Raw genomic sequence first — 18,213 nt, forward strand, 5'->3', positions numbered from 1 at the left:
AGTAACAGAAGGAGCTTGCAAAAACGTTCCCTTACAACATGAGGTAGCCCTGAACACCACAACTGACTCTTTATGTTCTATTATTTAGTTTGCTCCCCCACATTCAGAATAATTGCAGATGCCCAGCATCAAGGCAGAGTTGCCATGACATGAAATCTTGGCTGCTGTTTTCAGACCTCAGGGTCAGGGGTGGGTTGGAGCTGGACACCCAGTGTGAGGTCAGACAGCTTACTTGAAGGGCTTCCTAGTTCATTTGGGTTCATTTGGTGAATTCAGTCTTGGGTGGTTTGGCTCTACATTTCTAGTCGCCTCACAAAAAACCTGGCTGTGCTTTACCTCCCATTTTTGAGGACAGTGGGCTCCTCCCTGCCACTTGCCAGGGTGCCCAGGACATGGTACCGTGTTCCTGATGAGGGACAGTTACTTCTAATGAAACTGTTCCATGTTCTTTCTAAAGAGATGGAGCCTGAGACTCTATGGAGCCTGTGCAGAAGGAGACCTTCCAGATGGGAGAAAGTGACAGAGTGCCAGTCTCAGGGGAAGAAAGACAGGCAGTGCCAGACACAAGCACATCAGGTAATTGCTGTCTGGGACTCACCAGTCAGAATCACTGTCGTCCTGAGGCTTCTCCCCAGCACCCGCTCCTGTTCATTCTGTCAGTAGCCAAACCTGGAGGTGTGAGCACAAAGAACTTATTGTCCAAGAAACCAGGCACAGCTCTTTGAGGTTGACAGCTGCGTCTAGTATGTGTGGGGAGGGTATGGCCGGTAGTGTGCCAGAAAGATGCTCACTGAGGTCTCTTGACACTGTGGGGTTTTTTGGGTTTTTTTTTATAGTTTTGGGTGAGGCAGAAAAGATTTTCTCAACACAACACTGTTCCCTTTGAAGTGGCAAACAGTAACCACTGAGCTGCTCACCCTTGTCCCTCACCTCTCAACAGCCAGCTCCAGCTCCTGCTCTGGACTGTCTCTCATAGGGTCTCTGCTGCCTCTGAGATTTCCACCTCCTGAGGAGGCAGCCCAAATTTCTTATTGAAAGAGAGGTTTGGCTCAGCCCTTTAATCAATTCCTATGAATTCTTGTCATATAGCCATCCCCACTTGCAGCCCTGCAGATGCACATGAATGGAGAACCACGGGAGACAGCCATTGCCATATCACAGATGCCTCAGCTCCTTATGAGGGAGCTCAGACGCCTACATGCCACTACACGAGACAAACAGGCCTGGATTCAACTGAGTGTAGTGAAATCCACCCTGGTTTCTCTTGATCCTGATCTTGTGTGTCTCTCTCCTTCTCTCCAGCCCCCATTCCGTCCGGCTCCGTGCCGCTGTTCTTTTACCGCCTCTCTGCCTTGCTGTCCATCCCAGGCGTTTCCAGCAGTCTCTCTCCTGCCACCAGCTCTCAATTACTTGCTCTTTCCTGCTCCCTCCTACTCTTTCTGCTCTCTCCCTGCTGCTTCTTCCTCCAACTCTCTCCTCTTCCTTGAGCCGCTTTCCCTCTCGCTGTCCCTTTGTTCTGTTTCCTGTCCTCATTTCGTCTGTCTTCCTGTCTCGGTCCCGCTCCCTATGCCACATTCAGCCAGGACTCCTGGGCGAACTGTTCCCTGCAGCCGGGACAGCGCGCGGAGCTCCTGCAGCGGCAAGAGCTGGAACTCGGGTCCGGGAGAGGCGCCTCGGCCCCGGGGCTGGAGCGGGGCAGCTCCGACCCAGCGGCGGCGCTGAGTCGGCGCGGGCAGGGCCCGCGGTGGCGGCGGCAGCTCTGGCCCCGCGGCCCCACAGCCCCGTCCCTCACGGCCCCGCACGAAATGGCGGCAGCGCGAGGCAAGAGCTCGCGGGCTGCGGCAAGTGATGTGTCCCTGCCCTGCCACACGCGGAAAGCCGCTTCATCTGGTTTGGGGTGACTTGTCCCAGAGCCGATGACAAACCGGGGAGTTGCAAAAACCCGTGGAGTGGATTCAGGGAGAGCCTGGATTTACACCCAGTTAAGGACAAAAGAAGGGTAGTGTTCGTCGGTGACTGCCCTCTGGCAGAGCTCATTGAGAGAGTTTTAAATGAGATTGGAACCGGCGAGGGAATAAGCCGGGGAGGGAATAAGGCAGGCTCACTTGGGATAAGCCTGGGGGCAACCCGCCGATATTAAAGGGAGGGTAACAGAGGAAAGAAGTGCTGTCTTTAAACGTCATGAACCTGGAGCAAAACTAGTGGGAAAAACAGGTTTCTCACCGGAATGCTGGCAGACAAAAAGAGTACCAAGGAAAGGCACTTGCACTTGACTCTTTTATGGAGTCTTCATAGCAGGGCTTAGGATAGCAATTTCTGGAAGCAAGACCCAAGTGCCTCTGCACTCCCATGCACAGCGCTGCCTTCCAAAACAGATCCACCCTTCTCCACTTCTGCTCCTTCCACACCAATGCAGAACGAGGAAATTCAACAGCGGGCAGATTCAGGACTTCATGGGCAATGGAAGTTTTTTGGGGAGCCCTAGAAGAGGGAAGGGGCCGGTGAGGTCACAGAACTCCATTTGATGTGTGGTCATCACAGAGCCCCACTGTGATCTGCTGTTCAGTGCCAGCTCTGGACACCTCTGAGGCAGCAGCAGTGGCAGCAGCAGCAGCAGCATGTTGCGAGCACTGGGGGTCATAGTCCTCACCTGCTGCTCCCCCTCTTTCTGGTGGCCCTGCAAGCCCAGGATGCCCAGTCTGCTCCAATGCAAGGGCAGGGAGCAGGTAGGCAGGCAGGGGCCAGCACCCACCCTGGGCTGGCGGCAGTGTGGCCAGGGCGAGGATGGGTGAGCCAGGAAGGCAGCACGGTGCAGGTAGTGGGGCAGACATAGCCTGGAGAGGTGTGGAGGGGCTGCAACTGCTTCAGGGGTTGTGGGGAGAGAGGGTCCTCATGATCAGGGAGGAGGGAAGTGGCAGTGCAGAGCCAGAAACTTGGCACTCACTTATCCATCACATTGCAATAGTTATCCAGCCTCATGGCTGAGCTCCAGGACTGATGCACAGGCAGGTCACATGGGCACATCGTGGCTTTTGCTTCCTTTCAGAGGTGCCAGCTCAAAGTCCCAAGGGCAGCCAGGCACCCCTGCAGCTGTGAGAACACAGACCTGTCTGTGTGCCCTGTCATTCTGTGACCCCCTTACACATTCTGCTCTTGAGGTGTGATGGTAACTCTTGTGGGTGTTTGGTTGTAGATGGACAAAAGAAGGCCTCTTCCAGGTTTTCAGATGAATTTCATATTGATTACAAGCTGGTATCTCAAGCAGCGTTGGAGTAGTCAGTCTCTACTGATTTCACAGAAGAAGCACTCCTTTTCCGTGTGTCAGTCATAAGAAATCTATTTATACATCAATGTCCTTTTTAAATCTAAAATAGTGAAAGATTCCCAGAAGATACCAGAGGAGCTCCTAAGAGCCTTGGAGAAAGCTGCATCTGGTTAGTATTTCGCACTCTTTTAAACACAGGACTTGGATGCTGAGCTTTTAGCTTACTCTGGGAATCTGATGTAGCCTATGCAGCAGAAGGGATCAGTCAGAGCCTCCCTGCAAGGACACTCCATTTCACACCTTGTGTGGGCTGCTGAGCCATAGACACAGCACAGCTCCTGCTCCCAGATGGGCTGCCAGCTGAGCCAGGGGCAACTGCTGCTGCACTTGTACCATTACTGGCCAGAGCTGCTGTGTGCAGATGCTGATATCCAGGTGTTAGGAACAGGACTGTGCTGAGTTTGTGTTTGGCTCATGCACAGCCCAGCATCTAGGCAGAAGTGATGTCCCAGGAAATCTTGGCTGCTCTTTCCAGACCTCAGGGTCAGGGGTGGGTTGGAGCTGGACACCCAGCATGAGGTCAGACAACTTACTTGAAGGGCTTTCTAGAATGGCTCATTTGGTGAATTCAGTCTTGGGTGGTTTGGCTCTACATTTCTAGTCGCCTCACAAAAAACTTGTCTGTGCTTTTCCTCCTGTTTTTGGGGACAGTGGGCTCCTCCCTGCCGCTTGCCAGGGTGCCCAGAACATGGTACCATGTTCCTGATGAGTTACTTCTAATGAAACTGTCCCATGTTCTTTCTAAAGAGATGGAGCCTGAGACTATGCAGAAGGAGACCTTCCAGATGGGAGAAAGTGACAGAGTGCCAGTCTCAGGGGAAGAAAGACAGGCAGTACCAGACACAAGGACATTAGGTAATTGCTGTCTGGGGCTCACCAGTCAGAATCACTGTCGTCCTGAGGCTTCTCCCCAGCACCTGCTCTTGTTCATTCTGTCAGCAGCCAAACCTGGAGGTGTGAGTGCTAAGAAGCTTTTGTCCAAAGAAACCAGGCACAGCTGTTTGACAGCTGCCTCCAGTGTGTTTGGGGAGCATACTGCCATCAGCGTGCCAGACAGTCACTCACAGATGCCTCTGGATGCCATGGGTTTTTTGCCATTTTTTTATACTCTTGGCTCAGTCGGAAAAGATGGTTCTAACGCAATGCTGTTTCCTTTGAAGTGGTAAACAGGAATCACTGAGCTGCTCCTCTCACTATGTCTTCATGCCCAGGAGTTTTCAGCAGTCTCTCTCCTGCCACCAGCTCTCAATTACTTGCTCTTTCCTGCTCCCTCCTACTCTTTCTGCCTCTCTTCCCTGCTGCTTCTTCCTCCAACTCTCTCCTCTTCCTTGAGCCGCTTTCCCTCTCGCTGTCCCTTTGTTCTGTTTCCTGTCCTCATTTCGTCTGTCTTCCTGTCTCGGTCCCGCTCCCTATGCCACATTCAGCCAGGACTCCTGGGCGAACTGTTCCCTGCAGCCGGGACAGCGCGCGGAGCTCCTGCAGCGGCAAGAGCTGGAACTCGGGTCCGGGAGAGGCGCCTCGGCCCCGGGGCTGGAGCGGGCAGCTCCGACCCAGCGGCGGCGCTGAGTCGGCGCGGGCAGGGCCCGCGGTGGCGGCGGCAGCTCTGGCCCCGCGGCCCCACAGCCCCGTCCCTCACGGCCCCGCACGAAATGGCGGCAGCGCGGGGCAAGAGCTCGCGGGCTGCGGCAAGTGATGTGTCCCTGCCCTGCCACACGCGGAAAGCCGCTTCATCTGGTTTGGGGTGACTTGTCCCAGAGCCGATGACAAACCGGGGAGTTGCAAAAACCCGTGGAGTGGATTCAGGGAGAGCCTGGATTTACACCCAGTTAAGGACAAAAGAAGGGTAGTGTTCGTCGGTGACTGCCTCTGGCAGAGCTCATTGAGAGAGTTTTAAATGAGATTGGAACCGGCGAGGGAATAAGCCGGGGAGGGAATAAGGCAGGCTCACTTGGGATAAGCCTGGGGGCAACCCGCCGATATTAAAGGGAGGGTAACAGAGGAAAGAAGTGCTGTCTTTAAACGTCATGAACCTGGAGCAAAACTAGTGGGAAAAACAGGTTTCTCACCGGAATGCTGGCAGACAAAAAGAGTACCAAGGAAAGGCACTTGCACTTGACTCTTTTATGGAGTCTTCATAGCAGGGCTTAGGATAGCAATTTCTGGAAGCAAGACCCAAGTGCCTCTGCACTCCCATGCACAGCGCTGCCTTCCAAAACAGATCCACCCTTCTCCACTTCTGCTCCTTCCACACCAATGCAGAACGAGGAAATTCAACAGCGGGCAGATTCAGGACTTCATGGGCAATGGGAGTTTTTTGGGGAGCCTAGAAGAGGGAAGGGCCGGTGAGGTCACAGAACTCCATTTGATGTGTGGTCATCACAGAGCCCCACTGTGATCTGCTGTTCAGTGCCAGCTCTGGACACCTCTGAGGCAGCAGCAGTGGCAGCGGCAGCAGCAGCAGCAGCATGTTGCGAGCACTGGGGGTCATAGTCCTCACCTGCTGCCTCCCCCTCTTTCTGGTGGCCCTGCAAGCCCAGGATGCCCAGTCTGCTCCAATGCAAGGGCAGGGAGCAGGTAGGCAGGCAGGGGCCAGCACCCACTCTGGGCTGGCGGCAGTGTGGCCAGGGCAAGGACTGGGTGAGCCAGGAAGGCAGCACGGTGCAGGCAGTGGGGCAGGCATAGCCTGGAGAGGTGTGGAGGGGCTGCAGCTGCTTCAGGGGTTGTGGGGAGAGAGGGTCCTCATGATCAGGGAGGAGGGAAGTGGCAGTGCAGAGCCAGAAACTTGGCACTCACTTATCCATCACATTGCAATAGTTATCCAGCCTTATGGCTGAGCTCCAGGACTGATGCACAGGCAGGTCACATGGGCACATCGTGGCTTTTGCTTCCTTTCAGAGGTGCCAGCTCAAAGTCCTAAGGGCAGCCAGGCACCCCTGCAGCTGTGAGAACACAGACCTGTCTGTGTGCCCTGTCATTCTGTGACCCCCTTACACATTCTGCTCTTGAGGTGTGATGGTAACTTCTTGTGAGTGTTTGGTTGTAGATGTGGCCAAAGGAAGGCGTCTTCCAGCTCCTGAGCCAGATTCCATGTTGATTCCAAGCTGGTATCTCAAGAGTGAGTAGTCAGTCTTTACTGATTTCACAGAATAAAGACCCCTTTTTAGCATGTTGTTCATGGGAAATGTATCTTCATACTATATCTTCGATAAATCTAAATAGGGAAGAATTCCCACGAGTTCCCTGAAGAATTCTCTGAAACACTCCCCGAAGTTCCAGAGGAGGTCCGGACAGATTTGGAAGAAGCTCCATCTGGTCAGCAATATAACCCACTCTGTCACCTACAGGACACGCAAGCTGAGTTTCTTGGTTCTTGTAGGGATGTACTGTACCTTACGGAGCAGGAAGTGATCAGTCATAGCCTCGCTGCAAGGACACTCCATTTCACACCTTGCGTGGACTGCTGAGCCACAGAGACAGTCCAGCACAGCTCCTGCTCCCAGATGGGCTTCCAGCTGAGAGCCAGGGGCAGCTGCTGCTGCACTTGTACCATTACTGGCCAGAGCTGCTGTGTGCAGATGCTGATATCCAGGTGTTAGGAACAGGACTGTGCTGAGTTTGTGTTTGGCTCATGCACAGCCCAGCATCTAGGCAGAAGTGATGTCCCAGGAAATCTTGGCTGCTCTTTCCAGACCTCAAGGTCAGGGGTGGGTTGGAGCTGGACACCCAGTGAGGTCAGACAGCTTACTTGAAGGGCTTCCTAGAGTGGCTCATTTGGTGAATTCAGTCTTGGGTGGTTTGGCTCTACATTTCTAGTCGCCTCACAAAAAACCTGGCTGTGCTTTACCTCCCATTTTTGAGGACAGTGGGCTCCTCCCTGCCGCTTGCCAGGGTGCCCAGGACATGGTACCGTGTTCCTGATGAGGGACAGTTACTTCTAATGAAACTGTCCCATGTTCTTTCTAAAGAGATGGAGCCTGAGACTCTATGGAGCCTGTGCAGAAGGAGACCTTCCAGATGGGAGAAATGACAGAGTACCAGTCTCAGGGGAAGAAGGAGAGGCAGTACAGGGCACCAGCTCTGCTCAGCTTCAGAGATGTCCTAGAGGCTAGTGCTCAGGAGATGCTGGTGTGCAAAAAGAGGAGTATTTTAGTGTATCCCTGCATGCTCTCCATGGATGAACTGCAGGTCCCCAGCACACAGCCTTGGCCTGCAGCCTGAAGGAACAGACTGGGCAGTGCTGGTGCAGGCTTTTCTCCAGGAGACCCTTAAAGGATCCTTCTTGTCTCCTGGTCCTAAAACACCAGAGCCAGAGGCACTAGTCCCTTGAGCATCCTGAAGCACCTGAATCTGAGACTACGTATAGCGCAGAGCACAAACATTATCTCTTGCATTGTCCTTTCTCCTGCCAGGGTCAGCTACTTTGGAAAAAGTTGAGACTGCTGGTCACTGGGAGCCGGGCAAGAACTACATCCTTGGAACTGCAGCAGCCTTCAGTGTGCTCCTGCTTGGGATAGCGCTCTGTTGTATAGTCATGTCACGGCTAAGGAGGACACGTGAGTTGGCTTTTCACAAGTTAGTTATTGCTACCATTGGCAATGGAGTGTTTGCACAGTGCTGGAGTGCCAAGGCAGCTCCTGGGAGCACTTTGCCAAACCTCTGTGGTACGGTCCTTTAACTGGACTCTTAATTCATATCCATGAGTAGACTCCTCTGAAGTCTCTTGTACAGAAGGACCCAGGGAGACAGAGCAGCACAAGGACAAGCCCATAGAGATTCTTTCTGGGAAGAAATCTTCTTTCTTTATCTCAATCTCCATCTCCATCTAGAAATAAAAGCAAAGCAGAGTCAGGAGAAGGAGCAGGAAGGGGCGAGAGAGACCAAGCAAACACCAAGTTCAACAACAGTTGCCGCCTGTCACCAAGGATCTTTGCGGCAGAGCTCGCCCAGCTATACAGGAACATGGGCACAGATCCCGCACCTCTGCCCGCTTGTCCCAGCTGCTCTCTGGCTGACGGGGCCTCTTCACGGGAGAACTGGGTTTCCCTGGACTCACTCCAGCCCACATCCTGGTGTCCCTGCTACCAGTATCAACAGGGGTACTTTACTTCAGAATGACGACTCTTTAATGGATAATAAATAAATAAATAAATATATTGTTAAGACCAGTGAATTCTCACCTCTTTTGTCTGTTTGTGTTGTAATTGAATGCACAGAGCTGGAAGCAGGGCTGGATCTGTATGAGGAGCTGGGAGAGACCTGCACTCCTGAGGGGACACTTTTGTCCCAGCATCAGCCTAGTTTTCTGCCACGGCCCGCAGGGGTAAAGGGAAATGGGACCGGGCACTGCAATCAGGGTCTTGACGCAGTTGAGGTCTCGGGAAGCAATGCCGATTTGTGAAGCAAACGGGCTTATATAGTGGATTCAGGGGGTGGACTCAGGCTTAGGGAGGAGCATGAGATGGGCAGTTCAGGGAAAGCAGCGACTGGGGGAACAGGGAAAGATGGATGGCAACCTTGGGTCTCTAGGGGAAAAGGCCAGTGGGAGCTCTCTCTGCACTGCAGCAAACTGTAGCCAATCAGATGCAGAGGAGCGGGAAGGCAGGGGAGAACAAGGGAGTAAACAAGTTTTGGAGGGAAAAGTGTGAGGGGAGAAGGAGACAATATGGAGGGTATAAAATTTTTAACAATAAACAGGTGTACACAGAACTTCACAAAAATGTAACAATAAACTGGGGTGAAACGGGAAAAACTGTCCATCCGGTGAACGTCCAATCCAGCATAGGAATGTCCCTTTAGTTTCATGTATTTTTCTCCACGCCTGGTATTTCTCCCATTCTGATTCTTCTTCCGCCACAGTTTTCCAACTGGAGTTTCATCCGCTAGAATGGGCATATGCTGGTGAGACGTGAGGTGCAAAGACTTGTCCATGAGCTCATTTGGATGCTGCCTGGAGGACTACACCCTCTGGAAGAGTAATCCATGTGGCAGTAGCTTGTGGAGAATCATTGCCCATGGAATGAAGTCACATTGGAGAAGATCGTGGAGAACTGTCTCCCATGGGAGGGACTGTCATGACCCAGTGGGAAATAAGGGTTTGACCACTCTGGAGTTTGCCACGGCTCGTGGGGGTAGAGGGTAATGGGACCGGGCACTGCAATAAGGTTCGGGACACAGTTGAGGTGAGGGAAGCAATGCCAACTTTATTAAGGGTGACAGTAACTTAAATAGGGTAGGTTCAGGGGGTGGACTCAGGCTGAGGGAGGAGTAAAAGACAGGCAGCTCAGGGGGAACAGTGACAGGGGGAACAGGGAAGGATGGGTGGCAACCTTGGGTCTCCAGGGGAAAGGGCCAATGGAAACTCTCTCTGCACTGCAGCAAACTGTGTCCAGTCAGATGCAGAGGAGCGGGGCAGGGGAGAACAAAGGAGTAAACAAGTTTAGGCGGGAAAACTGTGAGGGGAGAAGGAGACAGTATGGAGGATATGATTTAAAAAACAAGCTGGGGTACATACAACACCATAACAGTACAACAATAAACTGGGGACAACTGGGGTAAAACTGTCAAGTCTGGTGAATGTCTAATCTGGTGTAAAAGTGTCCGTCTCAGCAATATAGTGTCTGTTCAGGGATCATAAATCTTTCTCCATGCCTGAAATCTCTCCCATTCTGAATCTTCTCCTCCAGCATCTCCCCCTTCTTTGTTTTCTGAAGCAACAGCGATATTTGCAGTCACAGTGGAAATCAGCAATTTACGGAGGCAAATAACAAGACAAGGTAAAAAGATACACAGAAAAACAATGACAAATAAGGATAGTATGCATACAATGATGATTTTTTAGACCAATTGGGCAGGGAAGGAAGTTTCAGCCAATCAAAAAGGTCGTGGAGCCCTTCACTTTTAGACTGATGAATTTCTCTGACCAGGCTTTTCAACTGATTAATGCTCTCGTGTATGGATTGGGAGTGGTCAGAAAAATTCATGCAGCACATTCCCTTGAATTCTTGGCACCCGTGGCCGTGTGCCAAAAGGAGGAAATCGATGGCTGCCCTATTTTGGAGGCTGACTTCCTTCAATTTCTGTGTGTCTGCCAGCAGACCTTCTGTTGCCTTGGTGTGGCGTTAGCTTCCTTGGTCAGCCAGCAATCAGGTGGGTCAAAAGGGAAAGGGCATGGGCTGTTTCTATCCCGGGGATAGGGAAGGAAGCCCAAAAGTTCTTCACACGGGACCATATGTGAACGTTGGAGTCACAGTCCTCCGGGAAGGGCAGAGTGTGGGCCAATACCGTGGCTTCCCAACACATGTGGTCGGGAAGGCGTTTAGGGAGTTTCGGGCAAGGATTTGCGGGGGTGCAATTTTTGATTCAAGTTTGGGTGGTTGGGGTTTGAATTGAGATTTAGGTGGTTCTTAGGGAAGTCTCCAGCTTTCTGCTTCCTTTTGGACATTAGGGAACCATCCTCTTTTTACCCAAAGGGACCTTTTAGCTTGATTTTTTGAAGACACAAATTGATTCGCCAATTGAAACTTCGCCGGGTTGAATAATGCTAATTTTCCTATCGTGCAGGGACCTCCCTCCAGGTAGGCACAAATATCTGGCCACGCCCGATCTCCACACAATAGGAAATATCCTTTTGGAAGTCTCATGTTCCTGGGCACATGCTCTGTTGGTATGGTGGTAACTATCGAATTATTGCACCACGGCAAAGTGGTCCCTCGGTAAAGCGGTTTGTTTGCTGTAACATTATGGGGAGTAAATAGAACTGGCTGAGTATAGCAGTGAAAAATAACACAAGCGACAGTGGGGAGAGAACCTAAAAGATCAATCTCTTGGAAAGGAATGTCTATATAAACGTAAGGGCTGAGATTACTTGAGCTAAATTAGGGGAATTCAAAGGTAGGGATCCCCTGATTCGAGTTTGGGACACAAATGCATCCCATTCGATGGGTGTTATCAGAATCCCACCAGGCACGTTCGGAAGGGGCTGCCTGCGCTAGCCAAGGCCAGGCACAAGATGTCCGTGCCTGTGGCCTTGGCCAGCGTTACCCACAGATTCTTGTTCAGTTGACTCATCCACTCCCGCAGTGGTGTTGTGGTGACGAGAGGGATGAATCTGAAGGCGATGACGAGGAAAACGAAATGGAATGGTTGCATGGTTGTTCTGTTTCTCTTCAGCTTGATGGACTTTCACTCTGCATGCTGGGACCCACTTTGGTCCTTCTGAACCTGAAATACAGGCGTAGCCCTTTCCCCCAGGTGATCAAGGGGAAAGGGCCCATCCATTTTTCTGTTAGTGGGTCCCGGTACATGACTTTCACTTTGAGTGATGATATTGATGTGGAACCTGATACGAAATGGCGATCTGCTGGACTTCTGTTTATGTGGGTGTCAGATTCCTCCATCGTGTTTAAAAAATTTAAAACATACATAACTTTATCTAATTTCTCTTGGGGGGACAGGCCAATACTCCCCCTCTTTTGTTTTTTAAGCAGATTTTTAATGTTTCGATGGGCATGTTCTACTATACCTTGCCCTGTGGGATTGTGAGGGATCCTGGTGGTATGGTGCACCCCCCATTGTTCAAAGAACTTTTTCATGTCCGCAGACACATAGGAGGGCCCGTTGTCTGTTTTAACCTGCTTGGGAACACCCGTCCTTGCGAATGCGGACAGAAAGTGTCTTTTTACGTCACGGCTCTTTTCTCCAGAGTGCGCGGTGGCTACAGTCATCTTGGAAAACGTGTCAATAGACACATGAACATATTTTAGATTGCCAAATTCCACCACATGTGTGACATCTGATTGCCAAATTTCCACGCGGACAGACCTCTCGGATTAATCCCTTCTGGGACGACTGGTGTGAAATTTTGACAATCAGGGCACGTTTTTAGAATCTCTTTGGCTTGTGATATTTTTAAACCGAATTGTTTCTGTAGCGATCACGCGTTCTGGTGAAAAAAATCGTGCGATATTTTCGCTTGTTGGAATAAATTAGGGCTGACTACCATACCTGCCAGATGGTCGGCAATCTGGTTTCCCTCCGCCACAGGACCTGGTAGAGTAGTGTGTGACCTGGTGTGGACAATGTAATATCCGAATTCTCTTTTTTCTACTAAAAACAACAATTCAGTCAGAAGTCTGAAAAGATTCTCATTAGCCACAGTTTTTAGATATGAATTTTCAATCCTTTTGACCACACCAACCACATAAGCCGAATCTGAAACTATATCAATTGGTTCACCGCAGAAAATTTGGAATGCTCGCACAACTGCTGAAAGCTCTACTATTTGGGGAGAACCCTGCACTTTATGAATATCTTGTTTCCAATCATCGTTTTCACGCCAGATTACAACCGCATTTCCGGTTCTCCTTGAGCCATTGGTAAAAACTGGTTTTGCACTTTCGATCGGCAATTCTGATTGCACAATTTTTAGCTTTACTGGGATTTGGATTAGTCTCTGGATAAACGGACACGCCGGGAGGTGTAGCTTGATTTCTCCCGGGCAATCTCCAATGGCAATCTGAAAGTCTATAGAACTTTGCAGCAGTTGCTCTAGGTGTTCAGAGGTCAGTGGGAGGTAGATAAAATCTGGTTCTTCCCCACTGAGCTCCAAGCACCTAGTGCAACCTTTGAATGTTACTTTGCCAATCATTTCCGCGACCGTGGTGATAGTCTTACCGAATTGGTGAGGGAGGAATATCCACTCCCATAAACAGAAGTCCTTGCCGTCACGAGTAAATTGACCCAGGAGGGCCAAAGGCTGTCTTTGCTCTCGGATAACTGCTAGGGAGGATGGCAGTCCAGGTCAGCATCTCCCTTGAGCAGCTCAAAGAGTGGGTGCAGATCACCGGTTGTGATCCCCAGCACAGGTCTGATCCAATTTATTGCTCCCAGTAGTTTCTGGAGGTCATTTAAAGTTTGGACTTGTTTGTCAATTTCTATTGTTTGCGGCCTTATGGTCCTTTCCGTAATTTGGAGCCCAAGATACCTCCAGGGTGCTTCCCTTTGAACCTTTTCAGGGAGATCTCCAATCCTTTATCTTTTAGTGCCATAATTGTCGAATTTAAAGTTCTCTCTACAGCCAGTTGTGTTTCAGCACAGATCAATACATCATGCATGTAATGGAAGATGATGACTGCGGAAATTTCTGCCTGATTGGTCTCAACACTTCTACCATGAACATTTGGCAGAGTGTTGGGGAATTTTTCATCCCTGGGGAAGCACCTTCCACTGGAACCTGCGGTGGGGTTCACAGGCGTTGATGGCAGGGACTGAAAAAGCGAATTTTGCCGAATCAGCCGGATTAAGGTATATATGAAAGAATCAGTCCTTTATGTCAATGACCACTAGGAGCCATTCAGCAGGGAGCATGGATGGAGATGGCATTCCCTGCTGAAGGGCTCCCATTGGTTCAAGGACTTCGTTTACTTTGCGCAGGTCCTGGAGAAATCTCCAGGAACCTGAGGATTTCTGTATGACAAACACTGGAGTGTTCCAGGGACTGGTGGAAGCCTCCAGGTGTCCTTTTGCCAATTCATGATTTACTAATTCATTTAGAATTTGCAGCTTTTTCTTTGGCAGGGGCCACTGATCCACCCAAACTGGCGTTTCTGTCTTCCAGCTCAGTTTGGGGAGCTGCAATTGCTCAGTGACCCCTCCTAAAAATTTTCTTCTGGAGACAGGGTTCCCAATTTGAGTTCCCACTGCTCCATAGCGTCCCATCCCCATAGCGTTACTGGAATGTTCAAAATGTATGGTTGGAGGGATGCTGGTCTGCCCTCCGGCCCATAAACAGTGAGTACCACCTGACTCCTGACTGGATGTTGGGTTCCCCCCACGCCACTGACTTGTACATAGGCCGTTTGCGCTGACCACCCGTGCGGCCAGGCTCTGGAGGCGATGATTGTAACATCCGCTCCTGTATCGAGAAGGCCTTCCACTCTTACCTGCTGGGGCTGTCTTGGCTGCAAAAATAAATTAGACAGGTTAGCAGAGGGCGAGAGGATTTAACCGTTGTGGTCCAAAGGACTTCTCTCTGCTCTCTCTTCCTCTGCTCCTCATCCACCGACAGCACACATATCAGATCATCCATGGAGACCATCTTCACGACCGGGAAGCGGTCTTCCAGCTGCACGGAGGGAAGATGAACAATTAAACATATGGCGATGTTTGTGTTCGTCAGACCAGTCAGGAGTGTGGGCACCACTATGATGCCTTTATCCACTGCCGAGAAATGAGAAGTAATTAAGTAAGTTGCATCAGGGTCGACCAGGGCCGATGGTCGGACCCTAGCCAATTGTTCATATGAACTCAAGTGAGTTGAAGGGTGGATGACAGTCAAGATGATCAATGGGAGTGGAGTACATTGTCGCTCTAGAGATGTTGGGTCTGGTAGCAGCCGTCGGGTTACGGGGTAGCTGGGCGCGATGACTGGTGCAGTGTGGAGCGCAGATGGGGGGCTGCTTTTGTCATCGCGCTCCCCCGAGCGCTCTGCTCCCCGTTTCCCGACGGCTCACATTCGCAAGACCTTAGATCTGGTAGCGACGAAAACTTGACTTGTTTTTGTAATCTGGGCGATTGTTTTGGAGAGAGGAGTTCGCCGTTAATGTTAGTAACTGAATGACAGCTGGATGTCCAGTGTCGCCCTTTTCCACACCTGCGACATAAAGTCTTAGGTAGGTCAGGTGTGGATGATGACAATTTGGGACAGTGTTTCTTAAAGTGTCCTTTTCCCCGCATTCAAAATAATGTTGTGGTCCCGTAAAGGCGGCAGCCAATAGACGTGCCTTATGGGAATTAGAGCCGATGTTTTTGCAGGCATCTATCATTTCCAGCAGGGTGGGGTTCTTTAACAATTTCAAAGCCTTCTGGCAGTCCTCATTGGCCTTTTGATGACCAATTTACTAAAAAGAATTTCTTGGCACTCTTTTTGAGGTACCTGCCTGCTGATTGCTTCTTAAGCCGGGTTATGAAATCCACAAATGGTTCTTTAGGCCCCTGATTCATCAAAGTAAAAGAAGGTGTCTGCACATAGGCATCGACCACTTCTTTACGGCCTCTAATGCCAATTCTTTTGTGATATCTAACAATTTAAGGTCTAATCTGGCTTGGTCCCCTCTACTGGAGTAATCACCTTCCCCATAAAGCATGTCTATTGCTTGTCTGGGGGGAATCCCCTTTCTCTCCATTCTGTCATTGACAAAAGTTATGATTTTCTTTCTCCACTCAGCCTCAAAAACCGAGGCCTGTACTGTCGTGAACAGTCCTCCAATCACTGCCCTGATGTCAAATGGGATGAGGGTATAAGCGAGGAAGAATGATTCTAACAACCCAATGGTGAATGGGGCCCCCAACCCATACTCCACTATAGCTTTTTTAATATCCTTAAGCATGGGGTACGAGATGGGCCTCCATTCGGGAGCTTTCCCCTCATCGGAATAAACAGGGAACGCGCGCAAAAATTCCGCGTCCTTTGTGCTCGCCGCTTCCTCCCGGAAGGCCTTCCAGATGTCCGGAACCTCAGGCCGTCTCTCTGGGGAGTGCTGCACCCAGTCAATATTTGATTCAGTGTGGCGGTAGGTGGGGTAGGCCTCAGTGTTATGCAGCCTATGGGTGCGGCCATCTTGGCAGAAGGACGCCTTGACCTTTGCCCTGGCCCCACACACTACTGCTCTCTCATTCTGGGAGGGTGACACATCAGGGGAAGAGGCGGGGCTGGCGGAAGTGGACGTGCGTGACAATGTGCCGGGGGAGGGACTTCTTGCACGTGTAGGCGGGGACGGAGGCAGCCTCGAGGGTGGATCTACAGGGGCCCACCTCCTTTTATCTGTGGGCACATCGGGGGAGGGGTCTCTGACATAATCGAATGGAGGTGGAGGTGGCTCATAAGGTGGGGCTGAAGGAGCCCACCCCCTCCTTTCCCGTGTTAGTCCTTTCCGTGGTTCTCCTCCCCTCTTCTTCCTCGGGCAGCCCTGGGGTCCCTCCTCCTCGACGCCATTTTGCTTTTACCACGATGATCCTTTCTCCCCCCTGCCATCTTGGGTGTCTAGATCTTTCTTCTCCCTCCGCCATCTTCTGTTTCAGTGTGATCAGTGTCTCTGCTCGTATCTCCAATGTCCTTTCTGTTGTGCTCTGTGTCGGTCTAAGGGAGGCTTATATTCTTGTTCATCATCTGGTGCTGTAGCACCATCAGAACAAGCCTCCACGCTATCAGCGCCTCTTTCGCGAAACGGTCACCCTTGTCGCTGTCTCGCCAGAGGTTATACCCTAAAGCTTGCCACTTTTCCAGAGTGGTGTCATCCGTTATTCTACAATCTTGGCAGTCAAGCCACCTGGTGAGTGCTTTAGCTGATTTCTTATCAAGCGGGTGGCAGTACTCGATGACAAAGTCTTTGAGGCGACGGTACACAAACTTCTGGGAAGTGGAGAGTGTGAGTCCCATGATGATATTACTCGGGTCTCCACACAATCTCCTGATGTTACTCCTTCCTTCAGTTAAGTTTTTGGGGTGTGGTGTTGGGGTAGGTGTTGGAATGCCTTCAACAGCTCACCTGTCCGGTGCGCAGCCCGTGCAGCCTCCTCAAAGCTCACAGCTGTCCGTTCCTGTCGAAGGGAGCTGGCGGAGCAATCTCCCCTCCTGGAGTTGCCTGAGCCCATGTAAAAGCACAGGAGTTCTCCTAATATAGGAGACCTCAACTGCACCCCACGTTGGGCGCCACTTGCCACGGCTCGTGGGGTAGAGGGTAATGGGACCGGGCACTGCAATAAGGTTCGGGACACAGTTGAGGTGAGGGAAGCAATGCCAACTTTATTAAGGGTGACAGTAACTTAAATAGGGTAGGTTCAGGGGGTGGACTCAGGCTGAGGGAGGAGTAAAAGACAGGCAGCTCAGGGGGAACAGTGACAGGGGGAACAGGGAAGGATGGGTGGCAACCTTGGGTCTCCAGGGGAAAGGGCCAATGGAAACTCTCTCTGCACTGCAGCAAACTGTGGCCAATCAGATGCAGAGGAGCGGGGGAGCAGGGGAGAACAAAGGAGTAAACAAGTTTAGGCGGGAAAACTGTGAGGGGAGAAGGAGACAGTATGGAGGATATGATTTAAAAAACAGCAAGCTGGGGTACGTACAACACCATAACAGTACAACAATAAACTGGGGACAACTGGGGTAAAACTGTCAAGTCTGGTGAATGTCTAATCTGGTGTAAAAGTGTCCGTCTCAGCAATATAGTGTCTTTCAGGGATCATAAATCTTTCTCCATGCCTGAAATCTCTCCCATTCTGAATCTTCTCCTCCAACAGGAGTTAGAGGGTGAAATGGTCATTTATTGAAAGGTGCACCAGCTTATAAAGGGTATGGGTGGAAGGTACTGGAAAGGAAGGCGGGATTAGGTTGGAGCATGCAAATGGGAGACATATAAGGAAGATAGGGGTTGGTCATAACCATATATGGGGATTGTTGACCATAAAAGGGATAACCATATAAGGGAGTGCTGTAATGAAGCACTTAAAAACCAATCAGGAGAAAGGGAAAAGGGAATACAAACCATGTGGATTTTTCTAAAAACCATAAAAATGGGGTACAACTGGGGTAAAAATACTTTGTATTTTAAACATAAACTCAAACAAAGAGTTTTAGCAGTCCAGATAGTCACCATATTTACCAAAGTTGGTAAACATGTTGTTCTCAAGTGTGCCGCAGATTTCCTCACAGGTGTCTATCCCTTTCTTCCACATTTCGTAATTGTTTCTCTCGTGGTCCCCAACATTTACCCGTCTTTTGTTTTGTGCTAAGTAGACCTGTGAAAAGCTCTTCAACAAAAGTTTACGAACACAAAAAATTATGCAGGGTATGAATGTTACAATAGAAATGAAAGTAAAGAGGGAAACAACAAGGA

At 50.6% G+C, this 18,213-nt stretch overlaps 1 protein-coding gene across 2 annotated transcripts in view; it reads left to right on the top strand.

Moving 5' to 3' along the window:
• Positions 1-18,213, top strand: part of LOC116780874 — a 51,245-nt gene that overhangs the window by 6,304 nt on the left and 26,728 nt on the right. For both annotated transcript variants that reach the window (XM_032676235.1, XM_032676234.1), the window contains exon 4: positions 483-576. In XM_032676235.1, coding sequence (XP_032532126.1) covers positions 483-576 — 94 coding nt within the window. The remainder of the gene's footprint in view (positions 1-482; positions 577-18,213) is intronic.

The sequence above is a fragment of the Chiroxiphia lanceolata genome, chromosome Z (assembly GCF_009829145.1).
Source record: "Chiroxiphia lanceolata isolate bChiLan1 chromosome Z, bChiLan1.pri, whole genome shotgun sequence".
Classification (NCBI taxonomy): domain Eukaryota; kingdom Metazoa; phylum Chordata; class Aves; order Passeriformes; family Pipridae; genus Chiroxiphia; species Chiroxiphia lanceolata.